Source organism: Eleutherodactylus coqui, chromosome 5 (assembly GCF_035609145.1).
Source record: "Eleutherodactylus coqui strain aEleCoq1 chromosome 5, aEleCoq1.hap1, whole genome shotgun sequence".
In the NCBI taxonomy this organism is placed as follows: domain Eukaryota; kingdom Metazoa; phylum Chordata; class Amphibia; order Anura; family Eleutherodactylidae; genus Eleutherodactylus; species Eleutherodactylus coqui.
Window position 1 is genome coordinate 254,758,240 of NC_089841.1, and position 16,263 is coordinate 254,774,502.

At 45.0% G+C, this 16,263-nt stretch overlaps 1 protein-coding gene across 1 annotated transcript in view; it reads right to left on the minus strand.

Moving 5' to 3' along the window:
• Positions 1–16,263, minus strand: part of NCAN (neurocan) — a 238,339-nt gene that overhangs the window by 154,709 nt on the left and 67,367 nt on the right. The window contains exon 2 of the mRNA XM_066604529.1: positions 10,889–10,947. Coding sequence (XP_066460626.1) covers positions 10,889–10,947 — 59 coding nt within the window. The remainder of the gene's footprint in view (positions 1–10,888; positions 10,948–16,263) is intronic.

A 16,263-nucleotide genomic window follows, 5' to 3' on the forward strand; every position in this document is an offset into this window, starting at 1 on the left:
GGTTGGAAGCAGGCAGCTCACTGATTGGCAATGACGATACACCTTTTGACTAGAAGTGGAATTTTCATGCAAAAATCTTTATAATTATGGCTGTTTAATGGGAAAGGAGATCAATATTCTATCTTAAATACTAGGAACCTAAAAATGGTAGACTTGGCGGTCTCCTTACTATATAAGGCAGGTTCCTCTCCTGTTTGATGGATCTCCAGCAGCAATAAAGTTAAAAATATATTTTCTTTTCACAGCAATTAGCAATGATTTTCCAAGATAGATTTATTTGTGCCCCTGATGAGGCCGTTTCCCAAACTGTGCAGCTGATGATCAGTTTCTCTGCAGCTGGTAATTACAATCTGTGCATGGGATCTGCACTTGTCATACCATTGCCAAGAACTGACTTGTGTCATGGACAGATTAACTCACTCATATCTGGATATAATCGGCACACAATGCTTCTTCACAGATGCTTGCAGAGTCTTCCAGAAAGAGCAAACGCTTGGCAGATGTCTCAGACAGCAGGATTTAGTATATGATTATGGTATGAACATATAATGTGCCATAAAAATATAATATGTATCATTAAAGTAGATATATTAGAGGGGATTTATCAAGCGAAAATTGCTGTCACCAAGTTTTGTCACAACTTTCTTACAATTTCTGCTGCTCACATACGCCTCTTCATACATCGGGCGTAACTTGTGAGAGTCTTATTAAGGCGTTTTAAATGCTCGTCTTAAAACTTTTACCCCATTGTGTTTGTTTTTTAAAGGACGTTTCCTTCGGCAGACATTTTTGGCGTATGGACTGGGATATGTGATATATGGAAATCCAAAGAGTCCCAAGAATACTGGTTTGTTTCCCCATTAGTGTTGGATATGTGACTGCCAAACTCTGCGATAGAAAATTCACTATGGTTATATAATGAATGGTTGAAGTGAGATTTCTGTATTTGCACATACTGCAACAGTATAATATTATGTTACAACTGTATACCAAATAGATAGAAGTATACAGATACGCCATCATTGTTTAAAGGATTTAATAGAATATAGCATAAAATGGATGAATATAAGATACAGTGAATGTATAATTTGTCAGGTCCAATACAAGTTTTAATAATAGGTAGAAACACATTATATTATTTATCACATTGAAGCCACATAGCCAAACAGTAGCCAGACGTACCAATGGAATTCCAGAATTCTTAATTAGAAATAGCAATGACAACTCTGGCACCAAAGCAAGATCGAAATAGTATTTCCATTGGAAGGCTAAAATTGGCTGTATATTAGTAAATTGGAAGAAAAGACCCATTTACACGCAAAGATGATCACACAAAATTTGTTCAAAAGATAGCCTAAATGACAGTTTATACGATCATTGTGTATAAACTACTAATGGGCACTAATGCCCATTAGTAGCTTATTAGCTTCATTTGCATGTAAACGAGCCTCCCTTTGCTGCATGCAGATAACAGCAGGTGGTCAGCATACAGCTTTATTGTTCTGGCAGGGGACTGCAACTGAAAACAATGTCAGCAGCACTCCCGTGGAGAATCACAGCATGCTGCCCCTGCTATAAGCTGACTTGGGCGAACGATGGTTTTATGCTGAACAAAAAAGACATGGTTTGAACGAATCGTTGCCTGTAAATGGGGCTTAAAGCGAGGTGATCAAAGTTTGGTGATTAGATCCTTATTTACTGAATTAACATCAGCTGGTGGTGACCAGTAGGCTGCACTACCTGTCATCACTTTTACATTGAATGGATGCCCCCACAAAAGAGGGACAGGCCCATATTTATGTAAGTAAAAGAGACATAGAGGCAACATATTTAAAGCCTATATTTTTGGGGATGAATAATATTTTTGCAATGGGAATTAATTACAAATTTTTCACCATTTGGCTTCTCCAGCTTCTATGTATCACTGTATGTAGTAAACTGCAAGAGGAGGTGATCTGTCAACCCTTATCTCTCCTCTTCTGACCGGTCCTATTAGCTTGTTTATGACCATAACAAAGATAAACTTTATTGAGGTCATAAATTAGCTGATAAGAGCATTTAGGAGAGCAGAGAGAGGAGTCAGAGACTAAAGGCTTCTAGACAGAACCAGGAGAGCAGAGAGAGGAGTCAGAGACTAAAGGTGCTTCTAGACAGAACCAGGAGAGCAGAGAGAGGAGTCAGAGACTGAAGGTGCTTCTAGACAGAACCAAGAGAGCAGAGAGAGGAGTCAGAGACTAAAGGTGCTTCTAGACAGAACCAGGAGAGCAAAGAGAGGAGTCAGAGACTAAAGGCTTCTAGACAGAACCAGGAGAGCAGAGAGAGGAGTCAGAGACTAAAGGCTTCTTGACAGAACCAGGAGAGCAGAGAGAGGAGTCAGAGACTAAAGGCTTCTAGACAGAACCAGGAGAGCAGAGAGAGGAGTCAGAGACTAAAGGTGCTTCTAGACAGAACCAGGAGAGCAGAGAGAGGAGTCAGAGACTAAAGGCTTCTAGACAGAACCAGGAGAGCAGAGAGAGGAGTCAGAGACTAAAGGTGCTTCTAGACAGAACCAGGAGAGCAGAGAGAGGAGTCAGAGACTAAAGGCTTCTAGACAGAACCAGGAGAGCAGAGAGAGGAGTCAGACCCTAAAGGTGCTTCTAGACAGAACCAGGAGAGCAGAGAGAGGAGTCAGAGACTAAAGGTGCTTCTAGACAGAACCAAGAGAGCAGAGAGAGGAGTCAGAGACTAAAGGTGCTTCTAGACAGAACCAGGAGAGCAGAGAGAGGAGTCAGAGACTAAAGGTGCTTCTAGACAGAACCAGGAGAGCAGAGAGAGGAGTCAGAGACTAAAGGTGCTTCTAGACAGAAACAGGAGAGCAGAGAGAGGAGTCAGAGACTGAAGGTGCTTCTAGACATTACCAGGAGAGCAGAGAGAGGAGTCAGAGACTAAAGGTGCTTCTAGACAAAAGCAGGAGAGCAGAGAGGAGTCAGAGACTAAAGGTGCTTCTAGACAGAACCAGGGGAGCAGAGAGAGGAGTCAGAGACTAAAGGTGCTTCTAGACAGAACCAGGAGAGCAGAGAGAGGAGTCAGAGACTAAAGGTGCTTCTAGACAGAACCAGGGGAGCAGAGAGAGGAGTCAGAGACTAAAGGTGCTTCTAGACAGAACCAGGAGAGCAGAGAGAGGAGTCAGAGACTAAAGGTGCTTCTAGACAGAACCAGGAGAGCAGAGAGAGGAGTCAGAGACTAAAGGTGCTTCTAGACAGAACCATTATGGTTCAAAAAAGTGTTCAAAAGAGCGAAAGTGAACAATCATTTGGTCTAAACGCGAGCCAACGACTGAACAACGAACAGACAGAACCAGGAGAGCAGAGAGAGGAGTCAGAGACTAAAGGTGCTTCTAGACAGAACCAGGAGAGCAGAGAGAGGAGTCAGAGACTGAAGGTGCTTCTAGACAGAACCAAGAGAGCAGAGAGAGGAGTCAGAGACTAAAGGTGCTTCTAGACAGAACCAGGAGAGCAAAGAGAGGAGTCAGAGACTAAAGGCTTCTAGACAGAACCAGGAGAGCAGAGAGAGGAGTCAGAGACTAAAGGCTTCTTGACAGAACCAGGAGAGCAGAGAGAGGAGTCAGAGACTAAAGGCTTCTAGACAGAACCAGGAGAGCAGAGAGAGGAGTCAGAGACTAAAGGTGCTTCTAGACAGAACCAGGAGAGCAGAGAGAGGAGTCAGAGACTGAAGGTGCTTCTAGACAGAACCAAGAGAGCAGAGAGAGGAGTCAGAGACTAAAGGTGCTTCTAGACAGAACCAGGAGAGCAAAGAGAGGAGTCAGAGACTAAAGGCTTCTAGACAGAACCAGGAGAGCAGAGAGAGGAGTCAGAGACTAAAGGCTTCTTGACAGAACCAGGAGAGCAGAGAGAGGAGTCAGAGACTAAAGGCTTCTAGACAGAACCAGGAGAGCAGAGAGAGGAGTCAGAGACTAAAGGTGCTTCTAGACAGAACCAGGAGAGCAGAGAGAGGAGTCAGAGACTAAAGGCTTCTAGACAGAACCAGGAGAGCAGAGAGAGGAGTCAGAGACTAAAGGTGCTTCTAGACAGAACCAGGAGAGCAGAGAGAGGAGTCAGAGACTAAAGGCTTCTAGGCAGAACCAGGAGAGCAGAGAGAGGAGTCAGACCCTAAAGGTGCTTCTAGACAGAACCAGGAGAGCAGAGAGAGGAGTCAGAGACTAAAGGTGCTTCTAGACAGAACCAAGAGAGCAGAGAGAGGAGTCAGAGACTAAAGGTGCTTCTAGACAGAACCAGGAGAGCAGAGAGAGGAGTCAGAGACTAAAGGTGCTTCTAGACAGAACCAGGAGAGCAGAGAGAGGAGTCAGAGACTAAAGGTGCTTCTAGACAGAAACAGGAGAGCAGAGAGAGGAGTCAGAGACTGAAGGTGCTTCTAGACATTACCAGGAGAGCAGAGAGAGGAGTCAGAGACTAAAGGTGCTTCTAGACAAAAGCAGGAGAGCAGAGAGGAGTCAGAGACTAAAGGTGCTTCTAGACAGAACCAGGGGAGCAGAGAGAGGAGTCAGAGACTAAAGGTGCTTCTAGACAGAACCAGGAGAGCAGAGAGAGGAGTCAGAGACTAAAGGTGCTTCTAGACAGAACCAGGGGAGCAGAGAGAGGAGTCAGAGACTAAAGGTGCTTCTAGACAGAACCAGGAGAGCAGAGAGAGGAGTCAGAGACTAAAGGTGCTTCTAGACAGAACCAGGAGAGCAGAGAGAGGAGTCAGAGACTAAAGGTGCTTCTAGACAGAACCATTATGGTTCAAAAAAGTGTTCAAAAGAGCGAAAGTGAACAATCATTTGGTCTAAACGCGAGCCAACGACTGAACAACGAACAGACAGAACCAGGAGAGCAGAGAGAGGAGTCAGAGACTAAAGGTGCTTCTAGACAGAACCAGGAGAGCAGAGAGAGGAGTCAGAGACTGAAGGTGCTTCTAGAAAGAACCAAGAGAGCAGAGAGAGGAGTCAGAGACTAAAGGTGCTTCTAGACAGAACCAGGAGAGCAAAGAGAGGAGTCAGAGACTAAAGGCTTCTAGACAGAACCAGGAGAGCAGAGAGAGGAGTCAGAGACTAAAGGCTTCTTGACAGAACCAGGAGAGCAGAGAGAGGAGTCAGAGACTAAAGGCTTCTAGACAGAACCAGGAGAGCAGAGAGAGGAGTCAGAGACTAAAGGTGCTTCTAGACAGAACCAGGAGAGCAGAGAGAGGAGTCAGAGACTAAAGGCTTCTAGACAGAACCAGGAGAGCAGAGAGAGGAGTCAGAGACTAAAGGTGCTTCTAGACAGAACCAGGAGAGCAGAGAGAGGAGTCAGAGACTAAAGGCTTCTAGACAGAACCAGGAGAGCAGAGAGAGGAGTCAGACCCTAAAGGTGCTTCTAGACAGAACCAGGAGAGCAGAGAGAGGAGTCAGAGACTAAAGGTGCTTCTAGACAGAACCAAGAGAGCAGAGAGAGGAGTCAGAGACTAAAGGTGCTTCTAGACAGAACCAGGAGAGCAGAGAGAGGAGTCAGAGACTAAAGGTGCTTCTAGACAGAACCAGGAGAGCAGAGAGAGGAGTCAGAGACTAAAGGTGCTTCTAGACAGAAACAGGAGAGCAGAGAGAGGAGTCAGAGACTGAAGGTGCTTCTAGACATTACCAGGAGAGCAGAGAGAGGAGTCAGAGACTAAAGGTGCTTCTAGACAAAAGCAGGAGAGCAGAGAGGAGTCAGAGACTAAAGGTGCTTCTAGACAGAACCAGGGGAGCAGAGAGAGGAGTCAGAGACTAAAGGTGCTTCTAGACAGAACCAGGAGAGCAGAGAGAGGAGTCAGAGACTAAAGGTGCTTCTAGACAGAACCAGGGGAGCAGAGAGAGGAGTCAGAGACTAAAGGTGCTTCTAGACAGAACCAGGAGAGCAGAGAGAGGAGTCAGAGACTAAAGGTGCTTCTAGACAGAACCAGGAGAGCAGAGAGAGGAGTCAGAGACTAAAGGTGCTTCTAGACAGAACCATTATGGTTCAAAAAAGTGTTCAAAAGAGCGAAAGTGAACAATCATTTGGTCTAAACGCGAGCCAACGACTGAACGACGAACATCGTCCCTTTCATGCCGGCATAAAAATCATCATTGGCTCGTTCACTTATTGTTCAGTTTAAACAGCGTTTACTCAGTCATTCAGATTCACGTAGGGCTCATTCACACGGGCTACAAAATCACACAAAAGCTAGATGCGCAAAACAATCACACAGATAGTAGTGCTGCAGAAAATCTCGTGAGTGGATGATTTCCCGCCATCAAGTCCCGAGCTTAATTGGCAGTGAAAATGCAGATTCACACGATTGGGAGCTGCGTGTTTTAGCAAAAAAGTGCTGCCGTTCTCTTCTGCACTGGGCTTCGCTTCATCTCAGCAGGGCAGGGGAACCCCAGTCTCTTCACTGCTGGGGTATTGATCACCCTTTGCCGGCCGCCTCGCATAGTCTCTCATAGGAGTCTATGGAGGCTTCTGCGATTTTCTGCAACAAGATAAGTCAAGACCTATTTCTTCATGCAGCAGGAAACATCAGTCGCTGAATTCTACCGCGATTTTTTTGACGTTTATCCGAAGGTCTCCATAGGAAACAATTGGTTCTATTAGTGGCGAATTTTTGACACATGTAACTTTGCTGCAGTAAATCATTTGTATGAAGGAGGCCCCAGGACGGTTTCACGCGACCTAGAATCCTGCCATAGCTTGGTGCGTTGCGAGAGGAGTCATATACATAAGCGATGTTGTCCCTCGCTGCATGTCTTATCTTTTCGTGTTCCTCGGAATGCATCGCCCATTGTTTTCAAATTGTGCTTATGAGAACAAACCCATTGAAATCAACGGGTTCTATTCTCTGTGTTTAGTGCACGCTCGCTCGTGTGAGGAGGCCCTTAATGCTTTTACTGTAATCCGCGAGATTTGTGGCAATTTAAAACTATTGAAATAGTGCGGTTTTCCCAGAACGGACGCGCCGCCGTCACAGTGACAAAAATAAAAAGTTAGAACTCACCAGCTGACAGTGGAAAGCGTGTAGCCTAAGACGAGCGGATGCCGGCTTAATGTTCCGAGTGCTTATTAAATTGACATTGCAGTAAGAGTGAAATCTTTATTTAATGACAGAATTAATTGAGATGCAAATAAAAAATCTTAGGAGAATGAATTTAAACTAATCTGCTTTACATGCAATTACTCCAGAATCAGATCCTAATGTTTTATAGATTAGAGCTGTTAATAATATGGCGTCTGCGTGCAAACATCCCCGCTCAACGTATACGGTATATCTCTGTCTTCGAGCGGCTCACATACCGACTGGATTCCAGATATTGCTGTTTGTACGTTCTCTCGCTCCCTTCTGACCTGTTGGGTTATGTTCACACCTGCGTTTGTCTTCCGTTTTCAGTGGATCCGTTGAAGTTTTTAAAAATTGGATGGTAAAAACAGAAGCAAACGGGAAACAATTTAACATATTTTTAACGCTGATTCGTGAACCCTTTCCAATCCACTGTCTGACGTCTGAAGACATTATGATTTAAGGCTGTACAGCTCCGATGTTGGAAGACATCCGTCGGGGTTCTCTTACTGTATATTGCCAGCCTCTCTGCTGTCAGAGCCTATCCAACGTGTCACCTCATGCAGTACTGGCTTTAGCCAGCATATAGCGTCAGTGTATAACGGCAGAAAAAGAGTAAGGCCCCTAGAAAAACCAGGATACAAATTGGATTGGAAAGGGTTAAAGCATCCGTCAAAAATGGATGCTTTTCTTTCTGCTTTTATCTGTTTGCGTCCGTTTTTAACAGATCCATTGTAAAATATTAATATTTATTTCCCCATCTTTTTTCTTGGGGCCAGGAAGGTAATTTATCTTGCTCTGCACATGCCCAAACAAAATAATGGGATAGATGATGGAATACCTTCTGTTGTACATAGACTTCAATATTAAAAAAATGGATCCATCTGACAAAAAAAAAAGTTCTGCAACTTGCATTATTTCTTCAATCAAAAAAATGGAAACCTAGTCTGGCATTGCACCAGGTATCATTTCCCTCATCTATATTATCTACAGTATCATCTCCCTCCCCTCCAGGATTATCCCCTTCCCCGTCGGAGGCATCTGTCTATGGCCTTATGCACACAAGCGTTTTTATGTGGCTAATCTAGCTACAATAAAAAGTTGCAACCATCTGAAGCGTTGGTTTCCAATGTATTTATATAGATGTGCGATTTGTGGCCGTATATAAAACGCTGCACCAGAAAAAATAGGACATGGCGGCCGTTTTTATATGCTGCTGGAATAGATAGGTCTTGTCCTATCTTTTGGCCGAGATACACTGGCGGCTACCATAGACTGTTATAGGAGCTGAAAAAAAATGGAGGGGGAGGGAGTTTAGCAGAGTCCAGCTCTGGGAAAAGCTGACAGGTGCCTCTATTAAGCCATTAGAAGTCATTCCGAGGATTTATGTCGACTGAGGGATTTCGGCGCTGTTTTTTCACTAATACATCACATCCAGCCATGTGAGTGCATGAGAAAACGCTAATTAGGATTGGGTCTTGATCGCGGGAAAACATCTTTTCATGCGATTAAATGGTGCATACGGGCGAACATATAAACACATACACTCATGTGAAAGAGGCCTTACCCAGGTCAGTATTGTATCCTCTCCTTACATTTTCATATAGTAATAATATATGTATTTTATTGAATACATCTTTTCATATGTTTCTCACATTAGCCTTTGCAAACACGTATGTATGTGTGTGTGTGTATATATATATATATATATATATATATATATATATATATATATTGGTGTATCTTCCTTCTTAGTAGATAGCAGCATCTAAATGGTTAACTTGTTCAATATTATACACTGGCATGTATTAGATTCTTGTATCCTATCTTCAACACACAGTTCCCAGCTCTTACACCATCCTCCCACAGATCTTTCTCACAAGAGCTCTCTGAGACCCCCCACCTTCTCATTCCTTAGGCCATGCAATGATATTAATAAGTCTATTTTCCATTAAAGGGGTTGTCTCGAGGAAGCAGTGACATTTTTTTTTTGCCCAGTCCCCCTTATTAAGCATACATTACTAAGCCCCCCTGTAAATGACTTTTCTAGCCGGTTTCTACATACAGTTCCAGCGTTTCAGCAACTTCTAAAAAGTTTCCCCAAGATTGCCGCCGGCTCTTTTCCCGTCGCTTGCTATAGCCCGAGGTGCGCGCTCCCGAGACGCTACCAGCTGTGTCTCCCTGACAACCAGACGCCCCGCAGCCGCCGACCGGACCCACCGCAGCCGCCGACCGGACCCACCGCGGCCGCCGACCACGGCACACGCTCTTGGCCACAGTCACCCACCGCCAGGCAGCAGGTAACCGGCGCTAAGCCCCGGCTCCCCAGCGCTAGGCCCCGGCTCCCCAACACTAGGCCCCGGCTCCCCAGCGGTAGGCCCCGGCTCCCCAGCGGTAGGCTCCGGGGCCACAGCGGTAGGCCCCGGGGCCCAGCAGTAGGCTCCGGGGCCACAGCGGCAGTCCGTCACTCGTCACCCATCACTTACCTGGGTGGCTTCTAGGCACTGCTGGGCGGCTTCTCGGCTGGGCTGCTGGGCTGGGCTTCTCGGCTGGGCGGCTCCAGTTTCTGCACCTTCCTCTAACAGAGGATGGTAGCAGAATGGCCGCTCCAGCGCGCTCCCGAGAAGATACAGCTCGTCTGCGCATGCGCAGAAGAGCTGTAGCGGCGAGCACACTGAAGCGGCTCGTGCTCAGAGCAGAAGAACGGACTGCGCAAGCGCGTCTAAAAAAGCAAGCCGCCAGCGAAATTAGACTGAACCATGGAGACGAGGACGCTAGCAACGGAGCAGGTAAGTGAATAACATCTGTATGGCTCATATTTAATGCACGATGTATATTACAAAGTGCATTAATATGGCCATACAGAAGTGTATAACCCCACTTGATTTCGCGAGACAACCCCTTTAAGTTTAGTTTATTAGAAATCACGTGTTTTAGTAGTAATGCACCTTAAAGCATTAACATATGTTAATCATTAGCCAATAATGAGTTGCTTTGACTTTGAGGGCATGTATTTCTATTTCTTGCTCATTTGTGGTATATATATGTGCTATGATGTTATTAATAAACCAGAAGCGTACTGATGTTGACAAACATTGTGTCAGACTCAGTGACTCTGCATGAATGCACTTCTCATAACCAATTTGGAGTAGTATAGTGAAGTCAGGTATAAGATTTATTTCCCATAACAATTTGCTGTGTAGTGATTACAGCAGGAGTTGTCAGCAGCTTTTGCTCGGCTCCCACGGCTCCTCTGCTTTGTAACCAGAGAGAGGAGGCAAGTTTCTTCATACATGTAACCAAGCAGAGGAGCTGTGGGAGCTGATGGCAAGAGCTGCTGACGGCTCCTGCTGTAACCACTACACATCAGATAGAATGTAATGTCGAGCTGGGTAAGACAGTTCCCCTTTTGTTGAGGGGAGATGATGTGTTGAGGCGCAGGTCAGCCCGTCTATTGGCAGCAACAGCACCTATGGTACACTAAAGAATAATGTGCCCTGTACAACTGCATAGATTGCCCATCGCTAAGGCTGGCCCTGGTTCTGACATATGCAACATGTGTAGATATACAGTAACATACGTTGCCCAAAAACCTCAAGGTTGAAATAACAAATACTGTATATAGCACGGTATAATATTTTGCAGTGGCCCGTTATATAGGAGAGGTACATTCTCTTTTGGCCGCTGTCAGATGAATCGGGGCCTATGGATGCGTTTGTCCTGGAAGATTTCCCTGCACATTAACCGATTGTAAAGGAAAACACTGTGTCAACATAGCCTAATAGATAAATAGGTCAAGTCTTACCTGCAGCACTTGTGCTTGTACTGCCCGCAAGAAAAAGCCAAAGTCCCAATGCTAGAACCCTAAAATAAGAGAAAAAAAGCATATTTACGTTTGTTATTTCTATAATTTAATGAATATTTAGTTCAATATGTAACAAAAATTGTGAGAAAGTAGGAATGTGTTGAGGGAAGACATTTATATAATCTAGAAACTTTACACTTACCATTCACACAATCCAATAGAAATGTTATAATACAACAGATTATATAAGTGAGCAAATAACGTTATACAGCAGTACAGGGAGCCGCGAGGATTGTCCTACCTGGAGTCACCGACAAGAATCACTTCACTCCACAATAACTCTTCAAGGGCCACAAATAACTCCGGAGGATATTATGTAGCATCCGGTATTATCATACAATGTTAGATATGTTGTTGCTGATAGTATTGTTGTCTAATTCAGATTATAACTAAAGGTGATTTCTCATCTGCATCGGGGCTCTGTCTACCTGCTCTATTCGGGGAGCAGAAAAGGGGAATCCCCCTGGCCAAATGGCTCAGTCTTATGATGGAACTAAAAAGTACCAGATAGACCCCATTGACAATAATGTGGTTCCTTTGGTTTTCGCTCAGCTGCCTGAAGAAAAAAGGGCTTTTTCTGCCAATATTTTCTGCCGATCTGTTATGGAACTTCCGATTGGAGGTTCCATCGCAGATGTGAAACCACTAGAGATGAGCGAACGTACTCGGTAAGGGTGATTTCGCAATCGAGCACCGCGATTTTCGAGTACTTCACTACTCGGGTGAAAAGTACTCGGGTGCGTTGTGGGGCGGAGGGTTGCAGAGGGGAGTGGGGGGTAGCAGCGGGGAACAGGGGGGAGCCCTCTCTCTCTCCCTCTCCCCCCCCCACTCCCCGCTGCAACCCCCCGCTCACCCACAGCGCACCCGAGTACTTTTCACCCGAGTAGTGAAGTATTCGAAAATCGCGGTGCTCAATTGCGAAATCGCCCTTACCGAGTACGTTCGCTCATCTCTAGAAACCACCCTAAGAGTAGATTCACATGAGCATGTTTATGTGCGTGCATACGCGTGCACAAAAACACGGGCCTATTACAACCACCACATTCCCTATGATGTGTTCACATGTCCGTGTTTTACAGGCGTGCGCCTGTAAAGATAGGACAAAGGTGCACCATAGGTCCTGCTCGCATTGCCTTCAATGGAGCTGCGGCTGCTGCCGGCGGCTCCATTGAAGGCAATGGTCTGCTGGCACCCCTAAAGTGATTTTCAGGAAAGAGCTTTAAATATAAGCTGTTTTCTGAAAATCATCCCTTTTAGTGTAAAAATTAAAAAAAAATAAATATATATATATATATATATATATGTACTTACCTGTACGCCGCTGCCATTTCTCCCACGGGGATGAAGAACACATCTGCCACATGCAGCAGATGTTTTCTTCATAGCCCGCGTGGAATAAAGAATTCCCTGCTGCACCTGTCACAGATGTGACAGATGCAGCAAAGTAATTCTTCATCCCTGCAGGCAATAAAGAATTTCCTACCACAGCTGTCACACATGACAGCTGCGGTAGAGGATCCAGCTGCCGACACCCCGTAATTGTTTTTCAGGGAAGGGCTTTAAACATAAGCCCTTCCCTGAAAAACAAGCCAAACTGGTGTAAAAAAAAAATACTCACCTTTCTTCAGCTGCCGGGGCTCAGCCGCGTCCTGTCTCCACTGTCCCCGGCTCTGCACTGAAGTTCTTTCAGCAGGAGGGGAATTAAAATCTCCGCCTGCTGAAAGAGCTGCTTCTGATTGGCTGAGGCACTCAGCCAATCACAGGCAGCTCTCACCTGCCATTCATTGACAAAGATATAAAAACCACGGTTACATGTAGTAATTCATTAATGGAACCAGTAGGAGTGAGGAGCTCCAACGAGCTTATATACTACAAATAATGGGGTGATACAGATAGTAAAGGGGGTGGAGATGTGCATGGTAGGGCGAGGTGGAAAGTGTAGGATGCTATACTAAAAGACAATGGTCAGACTTAAGCCGTGCGGTGGCTGAATTGGTATGACTGCAGGGGGCAGGTGATGACGGCTAGCAGGGATTGCAGTCACTAGGACAGGGAGCATGTTATCAGGTGGGGTACAGAGGGGTTTGGTATAGGAGATATGGTATGCCTCCCAGAAGTGGTGCATTTTTAGAGTACGCCTGAAGTTTTGTGTGTTGGGGATTGCCCGGATAGTTTTGGGTAGCACATTCCAGAGGACTGGTGCTGCTCTGGAAAAGTCTTAGAGGCAGGAAAGAGAGGTTCGCATTAAAGGGGCACTTAATCTGATTTCATTAGCGGAGCGGAGGATGCGGTCTCAGTGGTGGATTGAGATGAGGAAGGCATTGTAGGGCAACGTGGTGCTATACAGAGCTTTATGCATGAAGGTCGTGAGCTTGAATTGAATTTTATATTTAACGGGCAGCCAGTGCAGTGACTCAAAAGAGCAGAAGCGTCTGTACGGGTGGTTTCTGTTGTGTAGAGGGCGGAAGCCGGACTGTACGGCGTCAAAAAGGCTGGTTTCACATCTGCGTCGGAGCCACGGGCCGGAGGTTCTGTCGCAGATCTGGCTCAAAACAACAGAAGAAAAAGTCCTGCTTGCTGCACTTTTTCTTCAGGTGAAAAGCAGAGGAGCTGAGCAGAAGGTGAACTGATATCATTCTAGTCAATGGGGTTCGTTCAGTGCTGTTCAGTTTTATCATAAGACAGCCATTCGACCAGAGAATTCCCCTTTGCTGCTCCCCGAATGGAGCAGAAAACCGGAACCCCCAATGTAGATGTGAAACTTGAGGAGCTGTGACTGACAACCATCCTCCTGCTGTGACAGTGGGAATCAGTGAGAACACTGTTAACCCTTTACATCCCGTGATCAAAGGGTATCTTGCCTCTCACACTGGAGTCGGCTGTCAGCCATGCTGGACTGGATCATTACCTACCCGGTAGGTTGACACAGTGGTTCCACATCCACAGTCGTTACACCAAGATAGGCCATGTCATTAACAGATTACTGCAGGTAATTCTGACAGTTGTGCCCACACCACTAAATGTAAACTTTTAGGGTAAGCATTTCAAAAGAAGTATAAAGGGTTAAAGGAGATGTCCCGAGGCAGCAAGTGGGGTTATACACTTCTGTATGGCCATATTAATGCACTTTGTAATATACATTGTGCATTAATTATGAGCCATACAGAAGTTATAAAAAGTTTTATACTTACCTGCTCCGTTGCTGGCGTCCTCGTCTCCATGGTGCCGACTAATTTTCGCCCTCCGATGGCCAAATTAGCCGCGCTTGCGCAGTCCGGGTCTTCTCCTCTTCTCTATGGGGCTCCGTGTAGCTCCGTGTAGCTCCGCCCCGTCACGTGCCGATTCCAGCCAATCAGGAGGCTGGAATCGGCAATGGACCGCACAGAAGCCCTGCGGTCCATGAAGACAGAGGATCCCGGCGGCCATCTTCAGCAGGTGAGTATGAAGACGCCGGACCGCCGGGATTCAGGTAAGCGCTGTGCGGGTGGTTTTTTTAACCCCTGCATCGGGGTTGTCTCGCGCCGAACGGGGGGGGGGGTTTAAAAAAAAAAAAACCCGTTTCGGCGCGGGACATCTCCTTTAAGACCAGCAAAAATGACTAATTGCTATCCATAAGTAAGTTGCATGTGTTGTGTTACATTAATAATTGGTGCTTTTATTGCAATTCAAGAAAATATCGGCTTGTAGATTAGAAGATTGAGTTTATTAGAGTGCTAATTGGAATATACTATACACAAAATACTAAAAGCAATTGTTACAATGTATTAAATAGTAGAAAAACACTGAATTGGTTGCAGCCATCTGATACATTGCACCATATATTGCAAAGCAGCTATAGACAAGAGAACAGCAAAATCAATTGTAATGCCCGAAGGACCTCTCAGTCCATGGACATGTTGCTTTATTGTGTCCCTTGGCTACACATCCAACAATTACTGTAATCTAGCTGAGGGACTTGACAAAGGATGAGTAGGGAGGTGTAGACACACCTGGCCGTTTCCAATTCCTTTAAGTGACAGGTTAAGGTTCCCTTTCTAAGAAGTTGTAAAACAAACTGTGTAACTTCTGAAGATGAAATGTTGCTTTCATCTCTCTCTTCTGCTTGCTATAGCCCAATGAAATTATTAATGTCTTCTGGACGAGGTGAGTCATCTTCCCTCTAGCATACTTTACCGTCTGCAACCATTCCATACACATATAAACAGTACTAACACACAACTATTATTACCAGCATTTATTAGGAAAGTGACAGCGTATTCTGCAGTACAGAACCTCACTGGGGTAGAAGAAAGGCGATGTAGCTCTTATGCTGTATGTAGCTCTTAAAAGTGCCTAGTATTGTTTCTTACAGAACATTACCTTTGTATGAGTAACCTGTAAGCGTGTTTTCCACATTATTTTATTTCAGGGTCATTATGGTTCATAACTGACTCATAAAAGCAGTCAAAAACAGACATTACTAGTTCAGTGGAGGAGGTTTTATCAAAAGTATGCGTTCATATAAGCCTGAGATAAGGTAACTGCCAGCTTTAGCAAACATATATGTCCACATGTAAGCTTGAGATAATGTAACTGCCACATCAATTGTAACCTGTAGAATAATTTAATGGTTTTTGCTGAGTTGGGGGAAGTCAACCCATCTGTCATAAAATGATTGAATGATAGTCGGGCGATGTTTGTTCATGATCAACTCGTTCTTCAGTGTGTTTTTTCTATGTATACTTTTACTCTTTGGAGGAGGAAGTGAATTTTAAACCACCACATTGTATTCTTCTCTGATGCATCGTATATATAATTAGGCATACCTGATTGATAAGGCTATGATACCCTTTGAGTATTACCTGAATTAAGTGATAACTTCAACCAACTTCCTCTAAAACAACTGAAAACAACATTTGTCATCTTTGAGGAACACATTTCTATAACAAAGATACCATTCATTGGTAAGAGATGAGCAGATCCACAGAGCCATGAGGACTCCAAGGAGCAGCCTCTTGGAATACAAACAGAAGAAAGAGAACATCAGGGTGCGTAGTGGTCACATACAATCCCCAGATGAACATCTTGAGAAAAATCACTGCTGACCTGCAACCCATACTCCACAAACGCAAGTCCCAGATTTACCTCTCCTCTCATACAAATAGCCTCCAAACCTAACAAGTGCCCTCTCGTTACCATCAGAGACTGGTACTTTCCATTGTAACAGCAGAAAACACAGGATTTATACCCACATCCTACCATATGGTCCACATAGCCAACACACAACAGGAGTATAAAATCACTGACGCTTTCTCCTGTACATCCTCCAATGTATT